Source organism: Pempheris klunzingeri, chromosome 4, assembly GCF_042242105.1.
Source record: "Pempheris klunzingeri isolate RE-2024b chromosome 4, fPemKlu1.hap1, whole genome shotgun sequence".
Taxonomy (NCBI): domain Eukaryota; kingdom Metazoa; phylum Chordata; class Actinopteri; order Acropomatiformes; family Pempheridae; genus Pempheris; species Pempheris klunzingeri.
Genome location: NC_092015.1, coordinates 17,427,337 through 17,449,420, shown reverse-complemented (window position 1 = coordinate 17,449,420; position 22,084 = coordinate 17,427,337). Strand labels below are relative to the sequence as shown.

At 41.0% G+C, this 22,084-nt stretch overlaps 1 protein-coding gene across 3 annotated transcripts; it reads left to right on the top strand.

Moving 5' to 3' along the window:
• The first annotated feature begins 635 nt into the window (after positions 1 to 635).
• On the top strand, positions 636 to 22,081 carry agfg1a (ArfGAP with FG repeats 1a). Of its 3 annotated transcripts, XM_070828870.1 has the most exons (13): positions 636 to 949; positions 7,451 to 7,544; positions 9,452 to 9,567; positions 10,576 to 10,741; positions 11,205 to 11,367; positions 12,562 to 12,681; positions 16,042 to 16,257; positions 16,935 to 17,121; positions 17,346 to 17,425; positions 18,025 to 18,141; positions 19,846 to 19,998; positions 20,840 to 20,934; positions 21,183 to 22,081. In XM_070828870.1, the coding sequence occupies exons 1-13, from the start codon at positions 783 to 785 to the stop codon at positions 21,240 to 21,242; spliced, it is 1,734 nt and encodes a 577-aa protein (XP_070684971.1). In that variant the 5' UTR covers positions 636 to 782; the 3' UTR covers positions 21,243 to 22,081. The 3 variants fall into 3 exon arrangements, with proteins under 3 accessions (XP_070684971.1, XP_070684972.1, XP_070684973.1); XM_070828871.1 differs by lacking the exon at positions 16,042 to 16,257; XM_070828872.1 differs by lacking the exons at positions 12,562 to 12,681; positions 16,042 to 16,257.
• The last annotated feature ends 3 nt before the right edge of the window (positions 22,082 to 22,084 follow it).

The following is a 22,084-nucleotide window of genomic DNA, read 5'->3' as shown; positions in this document are numbered from 1 at the left end:
AAGAAACAGCACAATAACACAATCTCATTTTCTTTGCACATGCAGTGGCGGCACTAATCCGCATAGTGGCGCTGATGTGTTAAAGAAACGCCGGTACGAGCACACCCGAAGAGATTTCGCTCGAGAGACAAGATAGTTCACGTCCCTTTTAACCGTCAAAATCCGCTGTTTTAGACTGGAAATTCATCGGAGAAGTTGCCCTACACGCTCTCTACGCACAGCAGTGTTTTCTAAGCAACGCCACGATGTGATAACTGCATTAACTCAAATTCAGTAACTGGTGACCGTACAAGTGTTTAACTAAAATGCCCTCATCGATGCCGGTCAAAACTGTGTACCACGCAGTACATACACGACATCGGACCTAAATGATAAATGATAAATGAAACCACTGTGTCGTTTTAACAGTGACTTAAATACCATGAGCTCAACAGACCATACTCTAAAAATATGCCGCAAACGTCTTGATATATTACAAATTATCCAGGAACTCATATTCCGCCCTGACCCAAAAAGAGGCGATGTGTGTCTGCGTAACAGGATTTAAACGAAGGCGGAAGTAGAAGGGAGGAAACCTCTTGTTCCGTTAGAAAACGTGATCCAACGCCTCAAACTCCTTGTTCGAGGAGACGCGAGGCCCCCTGACAACAGAGCCGCCTCCACACTCCCTCTCTGTCTCCAGCACGGGTCGGCAACCGTTAAAAAAAAAAGCACAGTCTTTTGTTTTAGTTGTTAGCTCAATCTCCCCCGGTTTTATTTAATCCTGCTGAACATCCCTTACCATGGCGGCGAGTGCGAAGCGAAAACAAGAGGAGAAACACCTGAAGATGCTGAGAGAAATGACGAGTTTGCCTCCCAACAGAAAGTGCTTTGACTGTGACCAGCGCGGCCCAACCTATGCCAATATGACTGTGGGCTCCTTCGTCTGTACCTCCTGCTCTGGCATCCTGTAAGTTTGAAGTTGCCGAGTGACCTTAGCTTAGACATGGCGCACACGATTTATTTGGTACGCTTGAGCTACATAGAGCAACCTAGACTAGCTAGCCAGCTAGCGCTAGCTAACGTTACATCTAGGTGCTCAGTAGTGGCAGTGAGAGTGTAGCTGTTCTGACATTGTCTTGCTGTACTGTGTTGGGCGGGGTGCATAGAGGTGTCAGTGTGCTGCACAGCAAGCTAACGTAGCAAGCACCGTAGAAGCTAGCTAACATTAGCCTAGCCTGTGAATTTATCTGACAGTTACTTGCTAGGTCTGCAGATAAGCCAGTAGCCAGCTGCCACTACCAGTTGCTGGCAACGTCTGGAAGCTTCAGCCTGTCACTGGGCTAACTGGTGTGGCTATGCTACGCCAGCACATTCAAACACGCGAGTGTATATTTAAATTGTCTGCTGTTCGAGGTCTCATCTCACGTCCACGATTTTTTTGCCTTTTCATTGCTAAATGTTGAACGATGGTGGACACATGGGCGTGGGTAAAACACATAATCTGAGATGCGACTCATACTGCAACACCGGTGTTCATGTCATAATCGGTTTTCTCCAGTCATATAGGTTTTGCATCAGATGTGAAGGTATCACTGTAGCAGCAAGGACAAATGTGGTAACCGGCTGATCATAACCTTTAATGCCACTAGTTTTACCTCCTAGTTAGATAAACAGCATATCCACAGCATTGGTAGTTTCAGTGTGTTGTGACTTCAGATGGCGTTTGCCTGACTTGAAGCTTTGCTGTGCAGTTGTGTAACCAAGCATCTGTAGCTTGTGATTTGGGATTAGTGAAGCATTCCATTTCTTCTTATTCAGTCAAAGATATGCAGCCTCAATTCAGCTGTCTAATGATTTGTGTTAAAAAGGTTTTGTTTGTGGGTACAAGTGATGCTGGCTGCATTTGGAGATAAATCCATCGTGGTGAAATACAGTAATGACAATTCATTTTGATTCTCTAAAGGTTTTAGATCTGCTGCACGATACATGACACATTGACATACAACATAGAGGGAATGTTTGCTCTATTTTATCTATATTGTACGACGTAGTAATCTGCAGTTAATTCACTGTCTGCTGAAGACTTTTGAGGATTACACTGCTTCCTCTTGTCAGTAATTTGACACTAACTGTGTTTGTTGTACCACCTGTACAGCAGTTTGTCTTGCACAAACGTAAGAAACATAAGATCATAGGTATGGTTTTGTCTCAACATTGTGAAAATCAAGAATACCATTCAAAGTTTTCCATTTTTGCTCACAAATAGTTTCCCCTGTATTTTCAAAGGTATAAATTATATTTACTTATCACAAGCCTTTGTAAGTGACAGTATTTGAGAGGAGTAAATTGGCAGTGAGCTATTAGCAGGTCACTCAATAAGCTGTTCATCTGTGCAGCTTGCGCTGGTCCCTCTTAATGCTTTATGGAAATTGCATCATCATTTTCCATTTGTAAATAATGATTGTTCTGATAATGTTGGAGGAGTAAGTGAAAGTATTTGTTGCTCAGTAATTCCCCACTGGCTATTTTTGTTCGTTTTGTTAGTCAACAGTGGAACAGATGACGTCTTTGACACAATTTTGCTCTGTTTGTCCCTCAGACTTTACCTAAGATAGAGCCCTTGTTTGACTAGGGTTTTTGACCTTAATCTGTGCAAACTGTTTTTGCTGCCTCCTCTTTGAACGTGAAGGTTATTTACTGTATCATTGAAAAGAGTGAGATTAATTGTGTGTTTGCTGATGGGCCGACTTTGCCCTCCATTTCACTTCACCAGCGGGTCTGCAGGGACTCCACTGTGAATTTCCCATCTGCTCACCCTATGGCATTAAAGTCTAAAATTCAAGTTAATTGAGTTCTTTTATAGCTTGAGTTCATAATTCCTCCTCTTTCTCGCCTGCTGTCTTTCTCGCTCACTTTTTCTTAAGACAGAACGTGTTGTGTGGAGTTTCAGTGTCATGAATCCTTCTCTGCAGAAGTGGTCTGAAAGGTTTGATATCTGTCTCGTGTGTGCAGGAAGCCTGGTGTGATTGTAGGCTCAGGAAGTGGTATGGCCCCACTGCGCTGCTACATCAGCAGCATGTGCTGCAGGAAGTAGCAGAGAGGTCACTGTCTGCTTCTCTCTTTGCTTTTTAATTCTAGAGAGGCAACAGTCGTGGCATTGTGAGAGAACACCTGGAGATTCATGCTTAGACTTGATAGATTGCTTGATTACTGTCTTAACATCCCACTATGACTCTCATGAATAAAAGTAGTGATTACTTTATTGTCTCCTCTACATGGAAAACAAATACTCACCTGTGTATATTTTCCATTTACTATAAAGTCATATTTTAGTGGTCCTAAAAAGTATATTTGACAGGTAGAGACATTGATGAGACAATCATAAAGGAGGTTTTTAATTATAGAAATATTTTGCCCTCCTTTTGCAGTTTTGGCTGCGACAGTATGTCATTTATTTAGGAGCACGACTACCTACCACACAACAACCTTCTCCCCCCATAGTTGTGGTTGTTTAATGGGTGGAGTTGGAATCTGCTACGTAAACACATTCCTTATGAAGGTGGAGGAGTTCCCAGGAGGAACACCACTCACAATGTCTCTTTCTGGAGAGTTGCTCATGGCAGGAAGTAACCCCACTTGGCCTGCGTGTTCCTGAGTAAGCAACAGGGCTCCGACAGTGACGGGAGCATGACAGAGGAGGGGAGGTGTCACTGACACTAAATATCCTGGATAATATTAATCAGCGGCAAGGCCACCGATATGACTTGAACTCTAAAACGGAGCATGTTCGCTTATCCTGTGGCCCTGACATTTGATTTCTTAAAAAGCTGTGGTGTCTGTGAAGCACCGCTCGGATGACAAATTGATTACTATGTAAAGTGGCAAAAATTAAATGGTTAGCCACTAAAGTATTGGCATTTCCTTTAATAAAAGGTACTTAATAAAACTGTATTATATATATTATATTATATGAAATACATCCTTTATGTAGGGACTTAAAGCAGCAAAGTGAACAATGATTCATAGCCTTTCCTCTCTTTTGGGACTTAACACTGCCAGTTTCTCTCACCCTGAAGCTGTTACAGTATGCAAATGAGCTGAGTTTTCCTGGCTGAGCTGGTCTGATGTACAGTAGCGACTAGCGACTATCATAATTATTTTACTGCGCAATATGTGATGCTATTCTGTGATACTCTATGCTGCCCAGTAGACATGATGTGAAAATAGGTGAGCTTAGCAACTAGGTCTTAGCAGTGGTTTGATTAAATCCTTAATTTCCGTATCACAGACATTGTTGATGTGTACAATTTAGTGGTATAAGAAGCAATTTTATTAGTTATTTATTACACCCAATTAATAATTGCTGCCATTATTTAATTCTCCCTACAGATAAAGTCCTAACTCACAGCTGTATGGCTACTGTGTCTACAGATGTTGGGGCGTGAGGGACTAGGGACTGTGTCACTGGGCTCGGTACCAGACTGGAATCCAGAACACAGGGATCAGCTGACAGATATATTGTACGCCACAGTCGCTGGATGTAAGACGAGCCTGATTTATAAGATGATTGCTCCTTTTGCAACACCTGTTTTTTGGGAAAACTTTTCAAAGTTGAAAAAACGGAGATATGATGTCATTAGAACATTTTAAATGTATTGTCACTAAGAAAATACAGCAAATTAACAAAACTAGATAACTCGTATCTGAATGAATTTGACAGCTGAGCAGAGATGCTGCCATCATTTTCAGACCTTAAGGGTTGCGAAGCTTTCTCCCAGTATCTGACCTAGTTTCATCTTCATGAGACTATCCTCTGATCACCTACCTCAGGGTGCTGAAAAACACGTTTCAGCTCAAATACACTCACACACTCTATCGTCTTCATTTGCTTGTGACATAAGTTTATTGCTTCTTGGTTTTAATAAAGTTGCCTCTAACTGTTTTTTTTCAGAAAACAGTGAGATCTAATCTAACTAGGGCTGCAACTCGTATGTTTTTATGATCGGTTTTAGGGTATTAGGAAGTAAATTGATTAGTTATCCTTTTTTTGTCTTTTGATTGAAGCAAAATCAATTAAAAGACATGAATTAAAGTGGACTTGGACAACTTTTTTTGCTTCAACTTAGCATTAAGAAGTCCGTGTTGATTGCACAGTACATAGAATAATGAACCCATGGGATTTAGATTGGTTCCCTATGAGCCTCATTTTCATTATGCCCTTCTGTCTGCCACCATCACAATCTCCAAGAAAACAAAGATCCATGTGATTGGGTCCTAACACTTCGGTTGGTCTCCTATTGGATCATGTCAAGCGAGTTGTAAGGAATCTTGGTGTTTGCATTGACAGTAATTTAAATTTTGAGCAGCACACCAAAAATGTTGTGCGATCATGTTTCAATCAGTATGTTTTAGCATAGATTTTTCATGGCCTCTCTCCCTGCTACATCTCTGACCACCTAGTGTCATACACACTGGTACGTACTTTGAGACCCTCGGGCGGTGGTCTTTTGTCTGTTCCAGAGTCCCAGCTGAAAACTAAAGGGGACAGAGCGTTTGCAGCTAAGGCCCTGAGGCTGTGACCAATCTGCCCGTGGAAATCGGGTCGTCTGAGCCAGTGATCTCTCTAAGTCCCTCCTTAAAACATGCTTTTATTAGAGAGCCTTTCTTGCTTTTTACTTGAGCTTTAATTTCCATTGTCGTTGCCAGCATGACATAACTGGGCACAGTTTAATAAACCTTACCCCCAGAAATAACCCAAGTAGTTCTCATGGATGTACTCTGGGTTTAGGTAAGGACACATGGGCAGCTGTCTAATGGAAGCATGATGGCTCCGATCATTATACACCTGCTCTCCATCTTGTGTTCTTGAAGATGAATTGACACAGCTCCTTGTATGTTCACATGCAGACTGTGTGGACTAATTTGTGACTACCTGTGGATACTGTCATAAATATGTTAGTAACACTTTGTGGAGCAGTCAGCTGATTGGTGGATGTGTAAAGAATGGGTGGAGATGAGAACAAGTTCTGTGAGGGGTAACAGCAGTGAATAATTTAGTGGTCTCGTCTAGTATTTCACTGCCTTTAGGACCTTACTGTGTGTATAACATCGTGTTTGTAATTGTGACACTGTGGATCTCATTTCCTAGAGCGAGTTCTATAACCTGCTGGTTTGCCCATTTGCTTGAAAAGCTGAATCAGGAAAATGCGAGTGAGGCTTAACAGGTGCTGTGAGCAGCAGGGTATTGAATAAGGGGAAAGGAACAGCTGTCTGTTCAAACATCTTGACAAAAAAAGTCAAATGGTTTAAACTTGGTTCTCATTCAAGACAAGAACAAAACCAAAAACGCTACCTTGATAAGAACACTTCATGGGGGGATGGATAACCTTTTTGATGCCCTATTTACATAAACATGCTTTTGACTATGCAGTCAAAAGCACTTATACTGGCATGCAGGGCAAACAACATTTGCTTTGCATGTTGGCATCATAGAATCATAGAGCTAGACTGATTAATCGTCCAGCCCGATATATTGGCTGATATTACTTTATTGCCAATATATGCGTACCTGTGTGTGTCACCTGATAAGTAACATGAAACTACAGTACAGAAATGCTGAACTACTTCTGAGGTTATTTGCTTATTACTTGTCTTGGTCACAATTTATGATAAAACCAACCTGTAATGCCATCATGTTTGTGTGTTTGAGCTAATGTTTAAAGTGGACGCTTTCTTAGACTGAGTGTAACACTATTAGGCAACAAAGCGTTAAACTGGGAAGCTCTCTGATGCACTTTTATATTAGCCTGCAAAGCCTTAAATTGTCTTCTCCTTGTTCTGATGACTGTGTTACTCAGCAGTTACACTCTGCTCGCAGTTAAAATATTCTGCTAGCATGCTAAATGCTGATTGGTCACCTTCACAGACAAAACCGGTGACGACCTTCAAGGCAGCACTACATGAGTTTTCACTTACTGGTGAAAAAATACTGAGGCAAGCAGGCCTGGAGCTTAATATAAAAGCCTAATGATGGCTCTTTTCAACCATTACAGTTACCAGGCATTTTTAATGTGGGCCACTGTGGCATGAGTTGTGACCTTCTCAGGAAAATGAGGAAGGATTGTGTGGGCTAATGGGTGTTACTCCATAATGGAAGTTTCTATATTAAGGGAGATTGCTCGTTCTTTTATTGTACTGACAACCTCCGTTCAATCAATGGCATTTTGGAGAGAGTTTCACCCACTTCCTTAGTTCTGTTTTACTCCCTTTCTTTTCCTGACAGTGTTTGTGTCTGTCGTTTCTCTCAGTAATGCTGCCCTCCTCGCCCCAGTTACGCACACCAGCCAGTCAGCTTGATGCTAATTAAATGGCCCTCGCCCCAGTGGTATCTGGACTATGTCCAGATAAGGTTGTCAAGTACAGTGTCTTCAAATTAAATTGACCCCTGTTTCCATTTCACTACCTACAGACGAGGACTGAATCCACCCCACAGAGTCAAGTCAATCTCCATGACAACCTTCACGCAACAGGAAATCGAGTTCCTACAGAAACATGGCAATGAGGTAGGTGTGGCGACTGTCTGCTCAGTCACAGATGTTAACTTTGTGATCAACAATCCCCACTGCTTTGGCAGGTTTGCTTTTCAGACTGTCCACACAGTTCCACTTTTCATTATGTCATCACTGTTTTGTCCTTGATTTGCTGTCTATCTATTATATATACATTTTTTTATACATTATAAGTGTTGCATTTAAGGGTGATGCAATGCCACTTTCAGAAATGTGGACAGAGAATACCCTATGCTATTACTGTAGAAAGTGATAACCGCACTAATGCAACAAAAATGTACGTGGAGGTCAATTTGTTTTAAATATGTGTTTTATATAATACATTGATTCTGTGTAATGTGAGTGAGTGGAGTTTTCCCACAGTCAATTGTTAATCAACACTACTACTGAGTGTTTTAGCCCCCTTTTTCGTTTTCTCCTTTGACTTTGCAGCCGGCCATCAGTTAAGCCTCACAGCTCAACTTTGTATTAGGCAGCAAAAACAGGTGTCATTTTTACCAAATAAACTTGTATAGACCCATGTACACTCTCTCTCCAGCACAAAACAGCAGACAAGTTAGAAACAAGATGATCAAGAAAGCAGGACAAGACCCAGATATGTTCTCAGGAGTTGGTGGAGACCAAACTAGCACTGGAAGGCCTGTGAATTTTGTGACATACTTTCATCAGATGGACAGACAGAGCTGCTCTGTGTCTGTTCGGATGTGGAAGTAGCAACTAGTTGCTAACACCTTGGCCCTAACAGGTTAATGAGACAACATGTCAAGGTTATGGCTTTGCCAGTGAAAGGTGACTTTGCTACTTCTTATGCAAACATTTCATGCATTATACTGATGCATACATAGTAACACTGCAAGCAATCAACAGTTTTATCATAAATATGTTTCAAATTCTATCAACCCTAACATATTCAGGACAAAATCATTGCAGTTTTTAGGGCAAATGCCGTATAACTGGCCTTTTTTCTTTATTTGAAATAATAAACATTTAATCGAAATTACATGATATGATAATGTTCTTGATAACAACCATGTTGCTAAGTGCTAATAGAATAAATAACTAGATAAAAGCTCAAATTCCTGTATATAAATAGTTACAGGTGAAAATCTCTATCAAACACCTGTAATCAGATAGAGTAGCACCCCATATTGGTACAGAGGAACCAAAGTGCATCATCATTTAAGAGCCATTTCTGGTAAACGGAGTATGAAATAGAGCAATGCCACCAGGGAAGCACAGCCTATTAAAAGCTGTGGCAAAGTGGCAGGGCAGGCACACACGCAGGAGACTCAAGGTTGGAGCTGATGCATATATCCTTCAAGACTATATAAATACTACTTGCCTCAAGTTGCTTTTTGTCTTTCCGCAGAGAGCATTTGACACAGAAAACACACAGAAAACTGGGTGCTCTTTATATTTTCAACAGCTGCAGTTTCAAAATCCTACTGATTACAAAGTGAGTTTGCTCACGAAATAAGCAGAAGCGTATGTACAGCATAAGAGCCAATCAGTGCAGGACCCTATACTGAGAGCACACACACACATGAAGCCTATAAATCTGTCTTTACAGGATTAGGCAAATACTTTAGGATTGTTATCCAAAACCCAAGGCCAGAGGAAGGTGAGAATTAGACGTTTTCAACAAGTAACATTCAACCTGTGTTTCCAAACATGGGGCCATCTCATGTTTGGCTCCTCTACACAAAACGTAATTGCTTTAAGATGATGAACTAATCATTAATCATTACTATGTTCACCCGAGATATATATTTTCATTTTTTTGTGTCGCTTCTTCTCATTGGATTAATGGTTAATGGCGAAGGCTGGCGAGCCCTCCACTCGTTTGTAGCATTACAAAAATGTGCCTCCAGAATCACCCATTCTGTTACTCTGTGCTCCAGGTATGTAAGCAGATCTGGCTTGGCCTTTATGATGACAGAACGTCCTCAATACCAGACTTCAGAGAGCCACAGAAAGTCAAGGAGTTCCTTCAAGAAAAATATGAGAAGAAGAGATGGTAAGTCAGTTTTACAAGCTGGCAGTGCAAAGATATGAACAATCCTTTGGCAGTGTGCAATGTGCACTGTGCAGACATGTAGCTTTTCTTTGTGTTTTTCTTCACTCTGGCTTGGAATGTCTCACAGGCAGCTCATAGCAGTTTGCCTCGAGCAAGCCACCAGATACCCCTCTTTAAATGCACAGAATGTAGGTCGTTACAGTCAAACTACTTAATGTGCAACATCTAATTGTTCCATGAAGCTATAGGTTTAATTGCGTTCAAATATGTATGAGGCTCAGCTTGGTTGTTTCTGGTGCATTGTAACTGTTTGTTGTGATGATTAATCAGAGAACTTATTCCAGACAAATACAGTAAAACAAATAGCAGACATGGCTAAACAAGTGCCTGTCATATTAATAGATGCAAATTAGGGATTAGCCAACAAAAATGGATATTAATCCAGTGAGACTGTTGCCTTGTGCAGTTAGACTGTCAGATGCAACATTAACACAAATGCAGTTCTTTTGCTAGATATTCAGATATTCATTTAGACCGTGCACCTTATGGTCAACCATTAAATTATTACACCTTTTAGTTTTGGTTTTACTTTCTGTCATCTGTTAGCGCTTAGTTTCTTAAGTCTGACCAGAATCAGAGCAATGAATGGCGCATGTCTCAACATGCCCCGATTTACTGCAGACAGGCATTCTCACTCACATAGGCCAATTGCCCACGACACACAAATACACAAACCAGTAATGCTACCACATTTGTAACTGCTGGTAAAAATCATGGCCTGTCTGCTATCTGTGGATGAGCATCACACTTTGTTTGTCGAAAAGCTGCAGTACGATTATTTTGATCTGGTAGGATAAATCAGACAAGGACTACCTTACAGTCCTTATATTTGAAATCACAGAAATGTGATATACGTTTATTGAGGTACATTTTCTCTATTTGTTTTTGGTGATGTGTTTTTGACAGCAGGTTGGCATATAGTGTAATGTAATGCGATCTGTTTCCCAGGTACGTACCTCCTGAGCAGGCCAAGGTAGTGGCATCCGTCCATGCTTCCATCTCTGGCTCCTCCAATAGCAGCACCAGCAGCACTCCGGAGGTTAGACCACTAAAATCCCTGCTGGGGGAGTCGGCCCCCTCCCTACACCTCAACAAGAACACCCCACCTAATCAGGTGAGATTTTATATAGTGCACACACATATACACATGATGCATTTGTAACTTAACTGATAAGGTTTAACAAATTACTTGCTAAAATTAATGTTGATCATTTAGTATAATTAAGGGTAGAGTGTAATCATCAAAATATGGTTCTTCAACATCATCTTGTATTAGCAAAGGAAGTAGGAAATGGTGTGAATTCAACCTATAGGGTAGAGACCATATCTTTTAAACTTTGTGTTTTTAACCAGGTTTTTTGTTATCGATAACCAAATATACCCACTGGGATAGGTTTCATTTTTCCTTACTAATGCTTTTATATGAATGAAGATGCATTGTAGACAGTGACACATAAACTACTTGTCACTCTCCTTTTTTTGTGTTGTTCAAGGACTCTTAGACATACACACACATTTCTAAATGGTGACCAACACAGTCATGCAGTTTTTTCAAATCCATCTCTTGCCCCTACCAGTCTCCTGTGGTGAGCCGTGGACAAACCCATCAGCAACAGTTTCACGACAAGAGATTTGACCTCCTCAGTGACCTGGGTGGAGACATCTTTGCTGCCCCGCCCAACATGAATGCAGGCGCCAGTTCCAGTTTTGCTAACTTTGCACATTTCAACAGCCACACAAGTAAGGAACAAACAAATTAATGATTCAGCAATATATCTTAAGGCAAAACCGCTCTGAAGTGTCTCTATGATCTTTAGTGTTTGAGCTTTAACTTTGTGCAGGAAATGTAACCAGTTGAAAAGACTATGACTAAGACTATTAAAAGACTTGAAAATACTAAATAACTCAACATGATTCAAATACAGGAAAGTGATCTGCTGAAACATAAGAAAAGCAAATGAATGCAGGAAATAGGTAATGACTCCTGCCACGATGGGACTCTCCTTTTAGACGTGGAACTTGTCTCAGTCACAGGCTGTAGCAGGAGCATCATGTTTTCATTTCATCAGTAGTTAAAGGTGTTTCTCGGTAAAATCACCTCAATAGTTTGGAACAAATGTGATAAATTTCAGCTGAAACAGATGGTGTTGTTATCCACATGTCGGCATGTGTACCTCTATTTGTGGAAAACAGTATGAGAAATGATGTGAATACTAGATGCCAAGTAACGATGCAGCCATTTATAGTGCTTCCATTGTTTTAAGAGACGGCTGCATACTGATCGATGCTGCATTCGAACTGATGTCTCTAAGTTCAAGATCATGCAGAATCTGTTAAATGTCTGCAGTCACGTGCATCCATGATTGCAAAACATAGCCATACATTATGGAACAGTACCAGAGGTGCTATGGACAGACAGATCTCCATGGTCACTAATGCCTGTAACACAGGGCCATTAGTGTTTGCTTCCCGTGGAGGATAATGTCCTCATTTCCCCCTCAAAGAGCCATCAAGACTCACCCGTAATGCAACGACCAAAGTGGCAGCCTCACATCTCCACACAGCAAACATGAGTGCAGATGTAGCACCTCTGAGATTAATGATGTGTTCAGTGCTACTATCACACTTATATGCTGTGTGCTCAGCAAGGAGTCCAGACAGTGTCTCATTGGACAGGGTGAACATGTGACTCTCTTGCCCACCCTATAAGCTGCCTTGCATTTTATTGTTCTGTGCAACCACTCCATGATTATCTCTATATTTAGCACATAATCCATTGTATTTGTTTTGCAGTCTGTCATCCATGCCTTTTGTCATTATATGTAAAATCCATTCTATTATTACCTCATCCATTGTTTTCCTCTCATTGTTCTATTTTTCATTTTTTTGGTTGTTCATCTACCCATCTGACCCGCATCCTGACACCACCTCCAGCGGCACAGAATGCCAACGCAAATGCAGACTTTGCTAATTTTGATGCATTCGGGAGTACTTCTGGGTCGACAGGTGGTTTCCCCTCCGCACCCCAAGCCCCATTCCATCCCTCAAATACAGGTAGAGCAAGTTCTCATCACTGGACAAATGGCACACATCCACACTGTATAATTATGCACACACATGTATTGAGAACATACACACAGGCCACCCAAATGGTCTGTTCCCATGTTCTGTCATGTCACCAGTTTTGTTGCCATTTGTATTTTATCTGTTATTATGCATATCCTTTGCTTCCCAAACCTCTCCATATGTGCAATATCCCTTCATCCGGCATGTAAAACTTGAAAGACCTTTGTGCACTCAGTGGTCGCAAATTAAGCTGAAAGTTTGGTTTATAGATTTCCTCAAGGCAAATAAAAGCTATTTCACATATATGTGTTCCAAAACAATCCAACGAATTGTCCTTGGCTGCAGTTGAACACATGATGTTATGTTTAGATGGTACTGTAAGTGCCCTTGGCCAAAAAGTCAGAGGACACAGACCATGAAATACTGTGCACAGCACTGCAGATACACTAGAGGTGTTCACTCTAAGCACCACTTGTGGTATATCTCCATTTTGACCTACTTCGAAATATTCATTTTATAATGATAACAGCTATGTTCATGCATGTTGTCCTCGACAAACCCAGTTTTATAGAGGAATTGATGGTTGCACACCAGAGTAGTGTTCAGTTACTACACTCTAGGTCTGGAATTGAATGATGGGGTAATATATCTTAAATATGAAATAAATCTTTTCTTTTTTTTTTTTCACAAGGTAAAAATGCAATAAATTGTGTAAAGATCACTGTCCACTCATTAGGCAGATGATTATAGTGATATAAGACCTGCAAAATACCAGGTTTATTACTGCTTTATGGCTATAATCACTCAATGTTTGTCCCCATTGGAATATATTAGGGGATTAACACTTTGCATGGTGTGATTTGGTCAAATCTATGCTTGGCTACATTTTCTAAATGAATATTTTATTATGAAATGTATAATAGAGGCATCCTGTTGTGCTCATTTCACCCATGTTTGTCGTTCAGGTCCATATTTCCCTCTGATCCCTTCATGTAGTTTTACATAACATGTGCAGTTCACATGTCATTTAAAACTCCTCCAGCGTTTGTGCTCATCAGCTGGTTGTATTTTTACCTGAGCACTTTGTCACTCATGCAAATAGTAACTCTTGGTCACAAACACACACTTCAGCCCCAAGCCTCCTCCCCCAGAGTCTCAATGTTGTGTCCTACAGCGCCCTCTGCTGGAGGTTTGCAGTGATAGCTATCTTGTTGTGGAGCTGCACAATGATCTCTTCATATGCCCATTGCTATCTCTCTCTCTCTCATGGCATTGTAGGATAATCCCTATCTCACAGACCCTGACTGTGCTATTTGGCCTAAGCTGTCCATTCTGTCTCATGTGTTTTTCATCCTTTGCTTCAACAGCAGTTGATTTGCTTTGACTTGACACTTTTTAAATTTTTACCACTGGTTCAGTTGATGTCTTTTCTTTTGTTTCTCCGCCCTGTCTTACATTGCTCATTGCTCCATGTCTCCCTCCCTCTTTGATTTTTGGCTGCCAGTGTTCACTGTGCTCTCATCCAGCTGCAGTATGGGTGAGTTTGCCTCTGCTCTGCCTCTCCAGGGTGCACACAGTAAGTCTCGATCTGGGTTTGCCCTCTTAACAGCTTTCACCCTTTCCATCGTTCCTAATGTGTAGTCACTCTGATCCCCCTCTCTCTGGACGTAATTTGTGTTACAGCATGTAGCTCTTTTTGTGTCTCTAACTCTGACTCGCTCTTGAAAATCTCACTAGATGAAAACAAGGATAATAAGTTTTGATTTTGCCGTCATTACTGACAGCTACTATGGAGAATAGACCAAGTAGAAGGACCTGAGAGCATAGCAATTCACAGTAAAAGAAGGAAGGGGAAAGAGAATCAAAGAGCAGAAAATTATAAAATGAAAAACAGGGCAGAATCAGTACAGTACTCTACTGTTTTTAATGGACCCTTTCACTTTTAGAGCAATAACACTGTGCTCTTGAGATCTACTCCATCTGTTATTTATGATAAGTAACTTAGTACATTTTAGTGTTATGTAAGAAATAAGTTTAGAAACTACATGATATCCAATGATGTCTTTAAAGAAAAAGACAAACTTTTGGGTTTACTTTAAAATCATCATCAGGAGCTGGGCTAATAGATGCCATGTGTGCCCGGTATTCTCAAGGCTCTCAATTTCATGTTAACAACTTCACTTCCTTAGAAGCATTAAGACCACTGTTCAGCGAAGGTTTTTACATATCTACTAATGGAAAATGCTTCTTTAAGAAGTAGGACACCCCAGTATTTACTTATAGGATCTCTTGGGGCTTTTGGGCATCCTACTTCTTAAACAAGTGTTTACCATTAGACAGATGGTGACAGATATTCAACAGTTTCCATGAGCTGCAGGTCGTTTATATACTGCATGAAATGTAATTAAACCACTGGTTGAGTTTTAACTAACGTGGTGCTTTGTGTCATCGCTAAAAATCACCTTCTCTTCCCTTTAGGATCACAAAGACATCAAAGTTATCTCTGTTTTACTCTGGTATTCAAAGCCTTTTGTTGTGCCATGTTCAGCATAAAATATTGTCATGCAGCACAACTTCAAATACCTAAAAACAAATTAGTTGTCCCTAACTGAGTATGCCAGAGACACTCATGCTGTCTGGCCTTGAATTTTCATCTGCAAGCTTTCTTAAAAGTCTTTAACAGTGGGAGTGCCTGAATTTGTATGGTTGTCTGATATAAACATGTAGTGAGAAACAAATGACACACACAGGTGTTTACTGTGGTAAAATTCTAAGCAGTCCTTGTATAGCTGTTGATTCTTACAGAAAAAAGGTACACTTCTCTGTTTTATTTGGTTTTGTAATGATAATAGTAGCGTGTTTCATTAGTAACAATCTTACATCTGGTAGAAAATGACGGTCTGCTCAGAGTTCAGTAATGCCTTGAGGGTGGTTGGTAGACTAAATCTTTTCTATTGATTTATCAACTTTTTTTTCCATGCCACTGTAAATACATTTTGGGTTGGTTTGTCTGTAACTCCCTTGATCCACAGTACGGTGCTGAAATAAGCTAACAGAGGCACTCGGGAAAGGTGCTGTTCTGCACATCATGTGCCTCTAACGCAATTAAATGCTAATTTTATACATTCCTTAGGTTCATAGGCTAATGGAGAACCAGCATAGTGCAGTGTTGCAGATGACGTGTTTTAGAAGTGTTGTTTTCTATCCTATAGATAATAAAGGTATCCCAGCCCCTGTCTGACCCACCTCCATGCAGCTTCTTATCTCCCTCTCCACTCTATCAATGCTGTTACTCAAAACCAACAATCGAGGTCCCCCTCATGACTTTAATCTCTCTTTTTCATGCAGGTAGCGCCTCAGGGGGACTAGCAAATGCCAATTTTGCAAATTTTGACAACTTCCCCAAATCGTGTAGTGCGGACTTTGGATCCTTCAGTTCCTCCTCCCAGAGTAACTCCACAGGAGCTGGCAAAGATGCTGTACAGAGTACTAGCGTCCCTGCCGATAGATACGCAGCCCTCGCTGACCTGGATAACGTGTTTAGCTCTGCCAAAACAGAGCAAGGTAAACTTCTCCTGCCTAGCCTGTTTCATAGATCTCAGTTGTAGGGATAGAGGTTGACCAAAAGATTGGTTTACACAACAACAAAAAAATTGTAATTGGGCACTTGGATTCAAGTCCCTATGACTCTATTTTCTAGTGGAAGGACAGGCATAGTCTTACTCAAAACTGGGCTGATTTACATTTTCTAGCAAACACCTAATTCTTTACCACTTCATTTTTGGCCTAACCTAGGCTTCAATGTATTTTGAGAAGACCTTTGTTTTCCAAAATTGCCCCCCTGGCCTCAGTGCTATTAGAACAGCCTGTATTAAGACAAAAGGCCACTGCATATGGTGGAAATACCTCATTGCTTTTAAAAAAAATGCTAAATGCATTGGTTTCATTGGAGAGTTCTAATGTCGCACGATCAGAATTCTGGCACTCGAGCATCTGTGAATTTTACTGGGTTGGTACTAGTTTATTTTGTTCATATTACAAACTGTATTTCTGTGCTAGAAAATGACAATTTCCTAATGACATTCCTAATGACATTTATTCCCCATCATTTTTACTAGGTTGAATATGGCACCTATCTCCGGACCTTTTGTTTGTGTCTTTTGAAATTTGAATTTTCCTCCTGGATTAGTTGAGTTGAGGTGGATTGAACCCGGCTCTGCTGTTATGTGCTTCTGTTCCAGGAGGCGGTATTCCTGGCGGGGTGAGCTCAGCCACAGCAGCTGCAGCAGGAGCGGGGGGTTTACCTCACAAGCAGCCAGCAGTGCCAGGCGGGGGGGACCGCTATGCCGCTCTTGCTGCTCTCGATACTGTCTTCAGCTCTTCAGCCCCTGCCACCAGTGTTTACAACACCGCCAGCACCTCACAGGGGTGAGATACTACACTAAACATGCATACACACCACAATAAGCCCCCTGCCCACCTATAGTGGGTTCGAAAAGTCAAAATCTACAACTAAATATTCTCCAAAGCAGCTTGACTTATAAACATACAATGACCACACTCCAATCACACAGGATTATTCAATGGTCTCTGGTCTTCTGATTTTGCTGGCTTCCCTGATAAGTGTATGCTTTCACTTTGTCTCACTGCAGGAGTATGTTTGGCCCAGAGACTGGGGTGTCAACAGCACAAGCACAGCAGGCACTGCCTGGAATGGCTCAAGGTTTTGGAGGTAAGTGAACCCGCAGGCTGTTTTCTGGTGCGTTGTGCTAATTGTGCTCCTACGTGGAAATCAATAATGATTTAGAAACTCTAATGCTGGAAACAATAGACATTCCCTTGGGTGACGTACAGTGTACTGTAGGTAATTATAGCTTGATTCTGCAGTATTTTGCATTTGACAACTTTTGTACCCTTGCTTGATCTTGAGGATGTCAAGAGCAGGTTGCTGACGTGAACGGAGAATGAAGGTGAAACATCAAACTTAAGTTAAATTCTGTGAAATCCGTCATGTTATGTCAGACATTGAATATAGCAGAATAGAATGAATGAAGATTACAGCATCTTTTTTTTGGAAGCTTTATCATCTTACTGCTTGAAACACAGACCCAATCCTAATTTGTCAGCAGGAGTTTAACTATGATCTGTTTGGTTGAAAAGTACAACAATGGGAGATCAGAGAGAGAGAGAGAGAGATCATGGAATCAAATTGTTGAAATGTGGCACCCTCCATGAATCACTGTTTTTGTTTTTAAACACGTTTATGTTTCTTGCACTTTGTTGTTCTGTTTTCACACTCTGGTTTGGTGACTTGATACCTCTGTCCAACAGCTCAGTCAACTAATCCGTTTGTAGCTGCTGGAGTTGGCCCAGCAGCAGCTCCCACCAACCCGTTCCAGAGCAACGGCAGAGCAGCGAATATGGCAGCGGCGGCGGCGGCGGCAGCAGGTATGTTTGTGTGTGTGTCTGTGAATGTGTGGCACATATAGCACACCACCCAATCAATGTACTCAGTTAGTGCAAATTAAAATCCTTGTATGTGCGGAAAAAATGCAAGGTGTGTTACGTAAATGTTGTACTATAGTAAATATGTTATTTGTTGGTTTTCCTTGCACACCTGAAGTGGCAACCTTTGCCCAGGCTGCCTCAGCAAAGAATATGCCTCAGGCCACTCTGCCAAACACAGAGGCAACCAATCAGGGAAGTTGGAAAGGAAATGGCGTCAAAAAAGTGCTGAATGCAGGATTTAAAGGCACCATGCCAGATTTCAGGCAAAGAACATACAAAACTCATGCATTCAAAGAATTCATATGAAACTTATTTCAATACATTGTACACCTGGACAACTTTCAGGCTCACAAATGTTTCCCTGTGAATGCTGTGAATTTTGTTCACTGGGGCAGCAAAACTAGTGTTGCCATTTACTGGTGTGCGCAAGACATGAAAGATACAGTGCAGAAATTGAGATTCAGTTGTCTGTCTGATTGCTCCTGCTATGCTGGACAGGCTTGATGAGGGTTCTTCATGGGCAGGGTTATCCTCCTGCCTTTGGTAGGTCCCCTTGTGCTCTCTGCTTCCCTTTTGCTCTCCTGTGCCTTGCTCTGACGGTGTATTTTTGTTACTTAAGCAGATCTATCAGGAAAATGTTGCAGATGTAAAAATAATCACAACATTCAGAAATGGTCAGCTTGGGGAGATTAGACACATTGAGCCCAAGTGTAAAATGAACGCTGCTTCTTGGAAAATCTCAGAAATCATGGATTGAACAGCAATAATTCAACATTCACATGGAAAGAATGATTAAAGTCGTGATTGTGGTATCTATCTACATAATAGCCATTCTTTTTTCTGGAGAAGGACCCTAAATTCACTGACAATGGCTTCCTCAACATTTTCCTTTTTTTGTATCAGTCAGCAAGAAGCATAACCTCAAGACATTCAATTATACAAACTAACCATGCTGTTATAATGTGCTCTCAAAATCATCCTGTCATTCATCTTCTTAGTTGTGTCCTGAAATGCTTTGAAAACTGCTGCATATTCAACTAACTGTAGCTCCAGTGATTGACTCTTGTTTAATGGCCATCGGATGTAGCATCATTGTTGTGCTCCTGTGTGGTCATAAGAGGCTACGCTTACTGCACATGTTGAAGCCTCATGTCCAACTAGCTAAGGCTCATCTGGAGTCAGCCTTAATCTAAATTTGCTTGTGTTTAAACAGTATAGATACTCTGGAGTCACATTGTGGATTACATAATTCCCCTGCTAAAGGAACAGTGACTAAACCTTCTGCATACTGTAATTTATATATTTCAGTTTCCTAATTCATTGTAGCAGAATGTCTTTCTTTTCTTGCTCCCTAATTTTTCATGCTTTCGCTCATTTAGTTTACTTCTAATGTATTGCTTTCTAACAAACTGCTGATATTAATAACATCTTAATATTTGCATTTGTTTGTTTTTTCTGCTGATGTGCACCATTTCCTGTGTAATGTAACATTTTATAGGCAAGTGTGTGCGTGTGCGCTGTACAATTCTTGTCATAATTTTGAAAATAAAATCGAGGAATGGGTCCAAACTAGTTTTTAAGGCCTGTTATGTCGTTATGTGCCTGTAGATGTTGCTAACCAGCTTCTGTCCGGCTCTGTTGCAGCATCATTCGGCACAGGCTCCATGAGCATGCCAGCTGGATTTGGGAATGCTGCGGCCTACAACCTCCCCACCAGCTTTAGTGGAACCTTCCAGCAACCCTTTCCTGGCCAGGCTCCCTTCCCTCAGCCTCCTGCATATCCCCAGCAACCCAATGGTGTGTCTCTGTGTATGGATCATACATACTGTAGATGATATATGTGCATCAATAACTGTCAGACTGAGTAGCTGTCACATCGTTGCTGTTGCATCCTTTAAAATATGTCCCTGTGGAGTCAGGCTTTTGTGCTCTGGTGCAGCACAGTGGAAACTGTGTATATTGATCAAGAGACTTGAGACAGAATCATTCCTATAAAAGTGCTGTGTAAATAATTTGCATATAGCAATTAAATAGTCCCCTTCCAGTGTTTTTTGGGTCATTTTATACATAAAAGGATGTGGGGAAAAATTCAAACTACACTATTTTTATTTTTTTACTTTACTCCCATGAAACTTGGCCTCATGGTAACCCGTCTGACTACCTGAGGCTTGTGCTTCGTGCACATTGAAATGATCACAGGATAACTGATAACACAGTCTTCTCAAGGCTTATGACTAACTGTCAAAAACAATCCAGCAAGATGCAGCAGTGAAACCCGGTGTTCCTCAGGCAGTTGTACCTTGTGTAGTCTACTCAAACAAGAAGAACTGTCATGACTGCTAGTGGAAAGCAGATTCACACGCAGAGTGCACCAGTGGTTGAAGCTGCCCCTGTCAAGTTGATTGATAGCACCTGGTCACAGTCCATAAAGTTCAGTTAAGGGTGACGCTGTCTGTTTCATATTCATGTAATAAATATACAAATGATTGATGAACTGCACAGACATGCTCACTCTAAGCGGTTTCCAATGTATTAGCTTTTTCCTACAAGTCCAACTTGGTTTGTTGTTTCTATAATTAATGTTGACTGATGGGTGGATATTGCATCAGATCTCCTAAATGATTTTTATGTCTTTCAGGTGGAGGGTTTCCAGCCTTTGGCCAGGCTAAGCCTGTTGTGACTCCTTTTGGGCAGGCGATGGCTGGACCTATGGTCTCTAGCAACCCTTTCCTGGTTAGTACGAGTTAAGATGACTTTGCCCGATTTCTTGTTGAAGAAATTAGTGTCTCTCTGGGGGGAATGAAGGGGCATCAGTCCCATGAGCTAACTAGCTATTGTTATTGTCACTTTATTCCTCCTTTTTAGTTAAGTTGAATAGACCATTGATGGCACTGCCACAATTATGTCCAAATATCATATCAAATAAGCGGTCATAAGTATGTTTTCTGACTGTGTGTTTGTGTTTCCCTTTTTCTTTGCAGGGTGCGGGTCCATCTGCACAATATCCAGCCGGAGGCTCCTCAACGAATCCCTTCTTATAGCGATCCATCCAATCAGCTCCACTACAGGGTCAACAACTGGCGCGCTTGCACCTATTGCACTGTTTTGTTTCACAAGTAGCTTTAAAACCACAATGTTTGTAAGGATTTGTATTTTCTATCGCAGTTTGTCACAGATGGACAATATGACAGACAGTCATGCTGACACTGTCTATGGCTACAAAACAAAGTGATGGTGTGTGCTGAGGGAGAGGCTGATCCCCTCTTCTCTATTTAACCTGTGAACTGGCCTGGCCTCTACTGAACCACAATGTATAATCAAACTGGCTGAAAACTAAGTTATTGCATACAGTATATCCCATTCATTATGCTGCAATTCTGTACATATTATTTTTCTTTTAGGAAATTAGCTCTTTGTGCATATCAGTATTTGTATCTAACACACAAGATTTGTTAAGACAGAACTGTTGCTTGGAAAAGCTATTGGGTACTGCCACTTACTGTATTTGTGAAGAACCAAACTGTTTATTTGTGCAGGATCCTTTTAGGTAAACTGTTCTCACTAAAGAAAAAAAGCCTATTCTGTTGGCGAGAAATTAAAGGAGTGACTGCTGCACCAGAGGCCCACTGCTGACAGAGGCCCAGGTCACAACGCTTCTGAACTACAGTTAGCCACATCCATTAGTGGCTAACAGGAATGGCTGATGTGCTGAAAACCACTTACATTGGGTATAAGAGAATTTTAAGTTAATATGTAAATATATACAGTATATATATTAAAATGAATTTTAAGTAAGACAAAATGACCAAACCATTCATTTATATGTATGAAAATCTTTTATACTTGTTTTTGTATAAAAATCAAACAAAAAAGATTTATATTC

Bases quoted from the DNA above. Each gene is read 5' to 3' on its own strand.
- agfg1a (XM_070828870.1), top strand. From the start codon at position 783: ATGGCGGCGAGTGCGAAGCGAAAACAAGAGGAGAAACACCTGAAGATG. The intron at 950-7,450 runs GTAAGTTTGAAG...CACTACCTACAG, and splicing joins ACCTCCTGCTCTGGCATCCT to ACGAGGACTGAATCCACCCC. The intron at 11,368-12,561 runs GTAAGGAACAAA...CACCACCTCCAG, and splicing joins ACATTTCAACAGCCACACAA to CGGCACAGAATGCCAACGCA.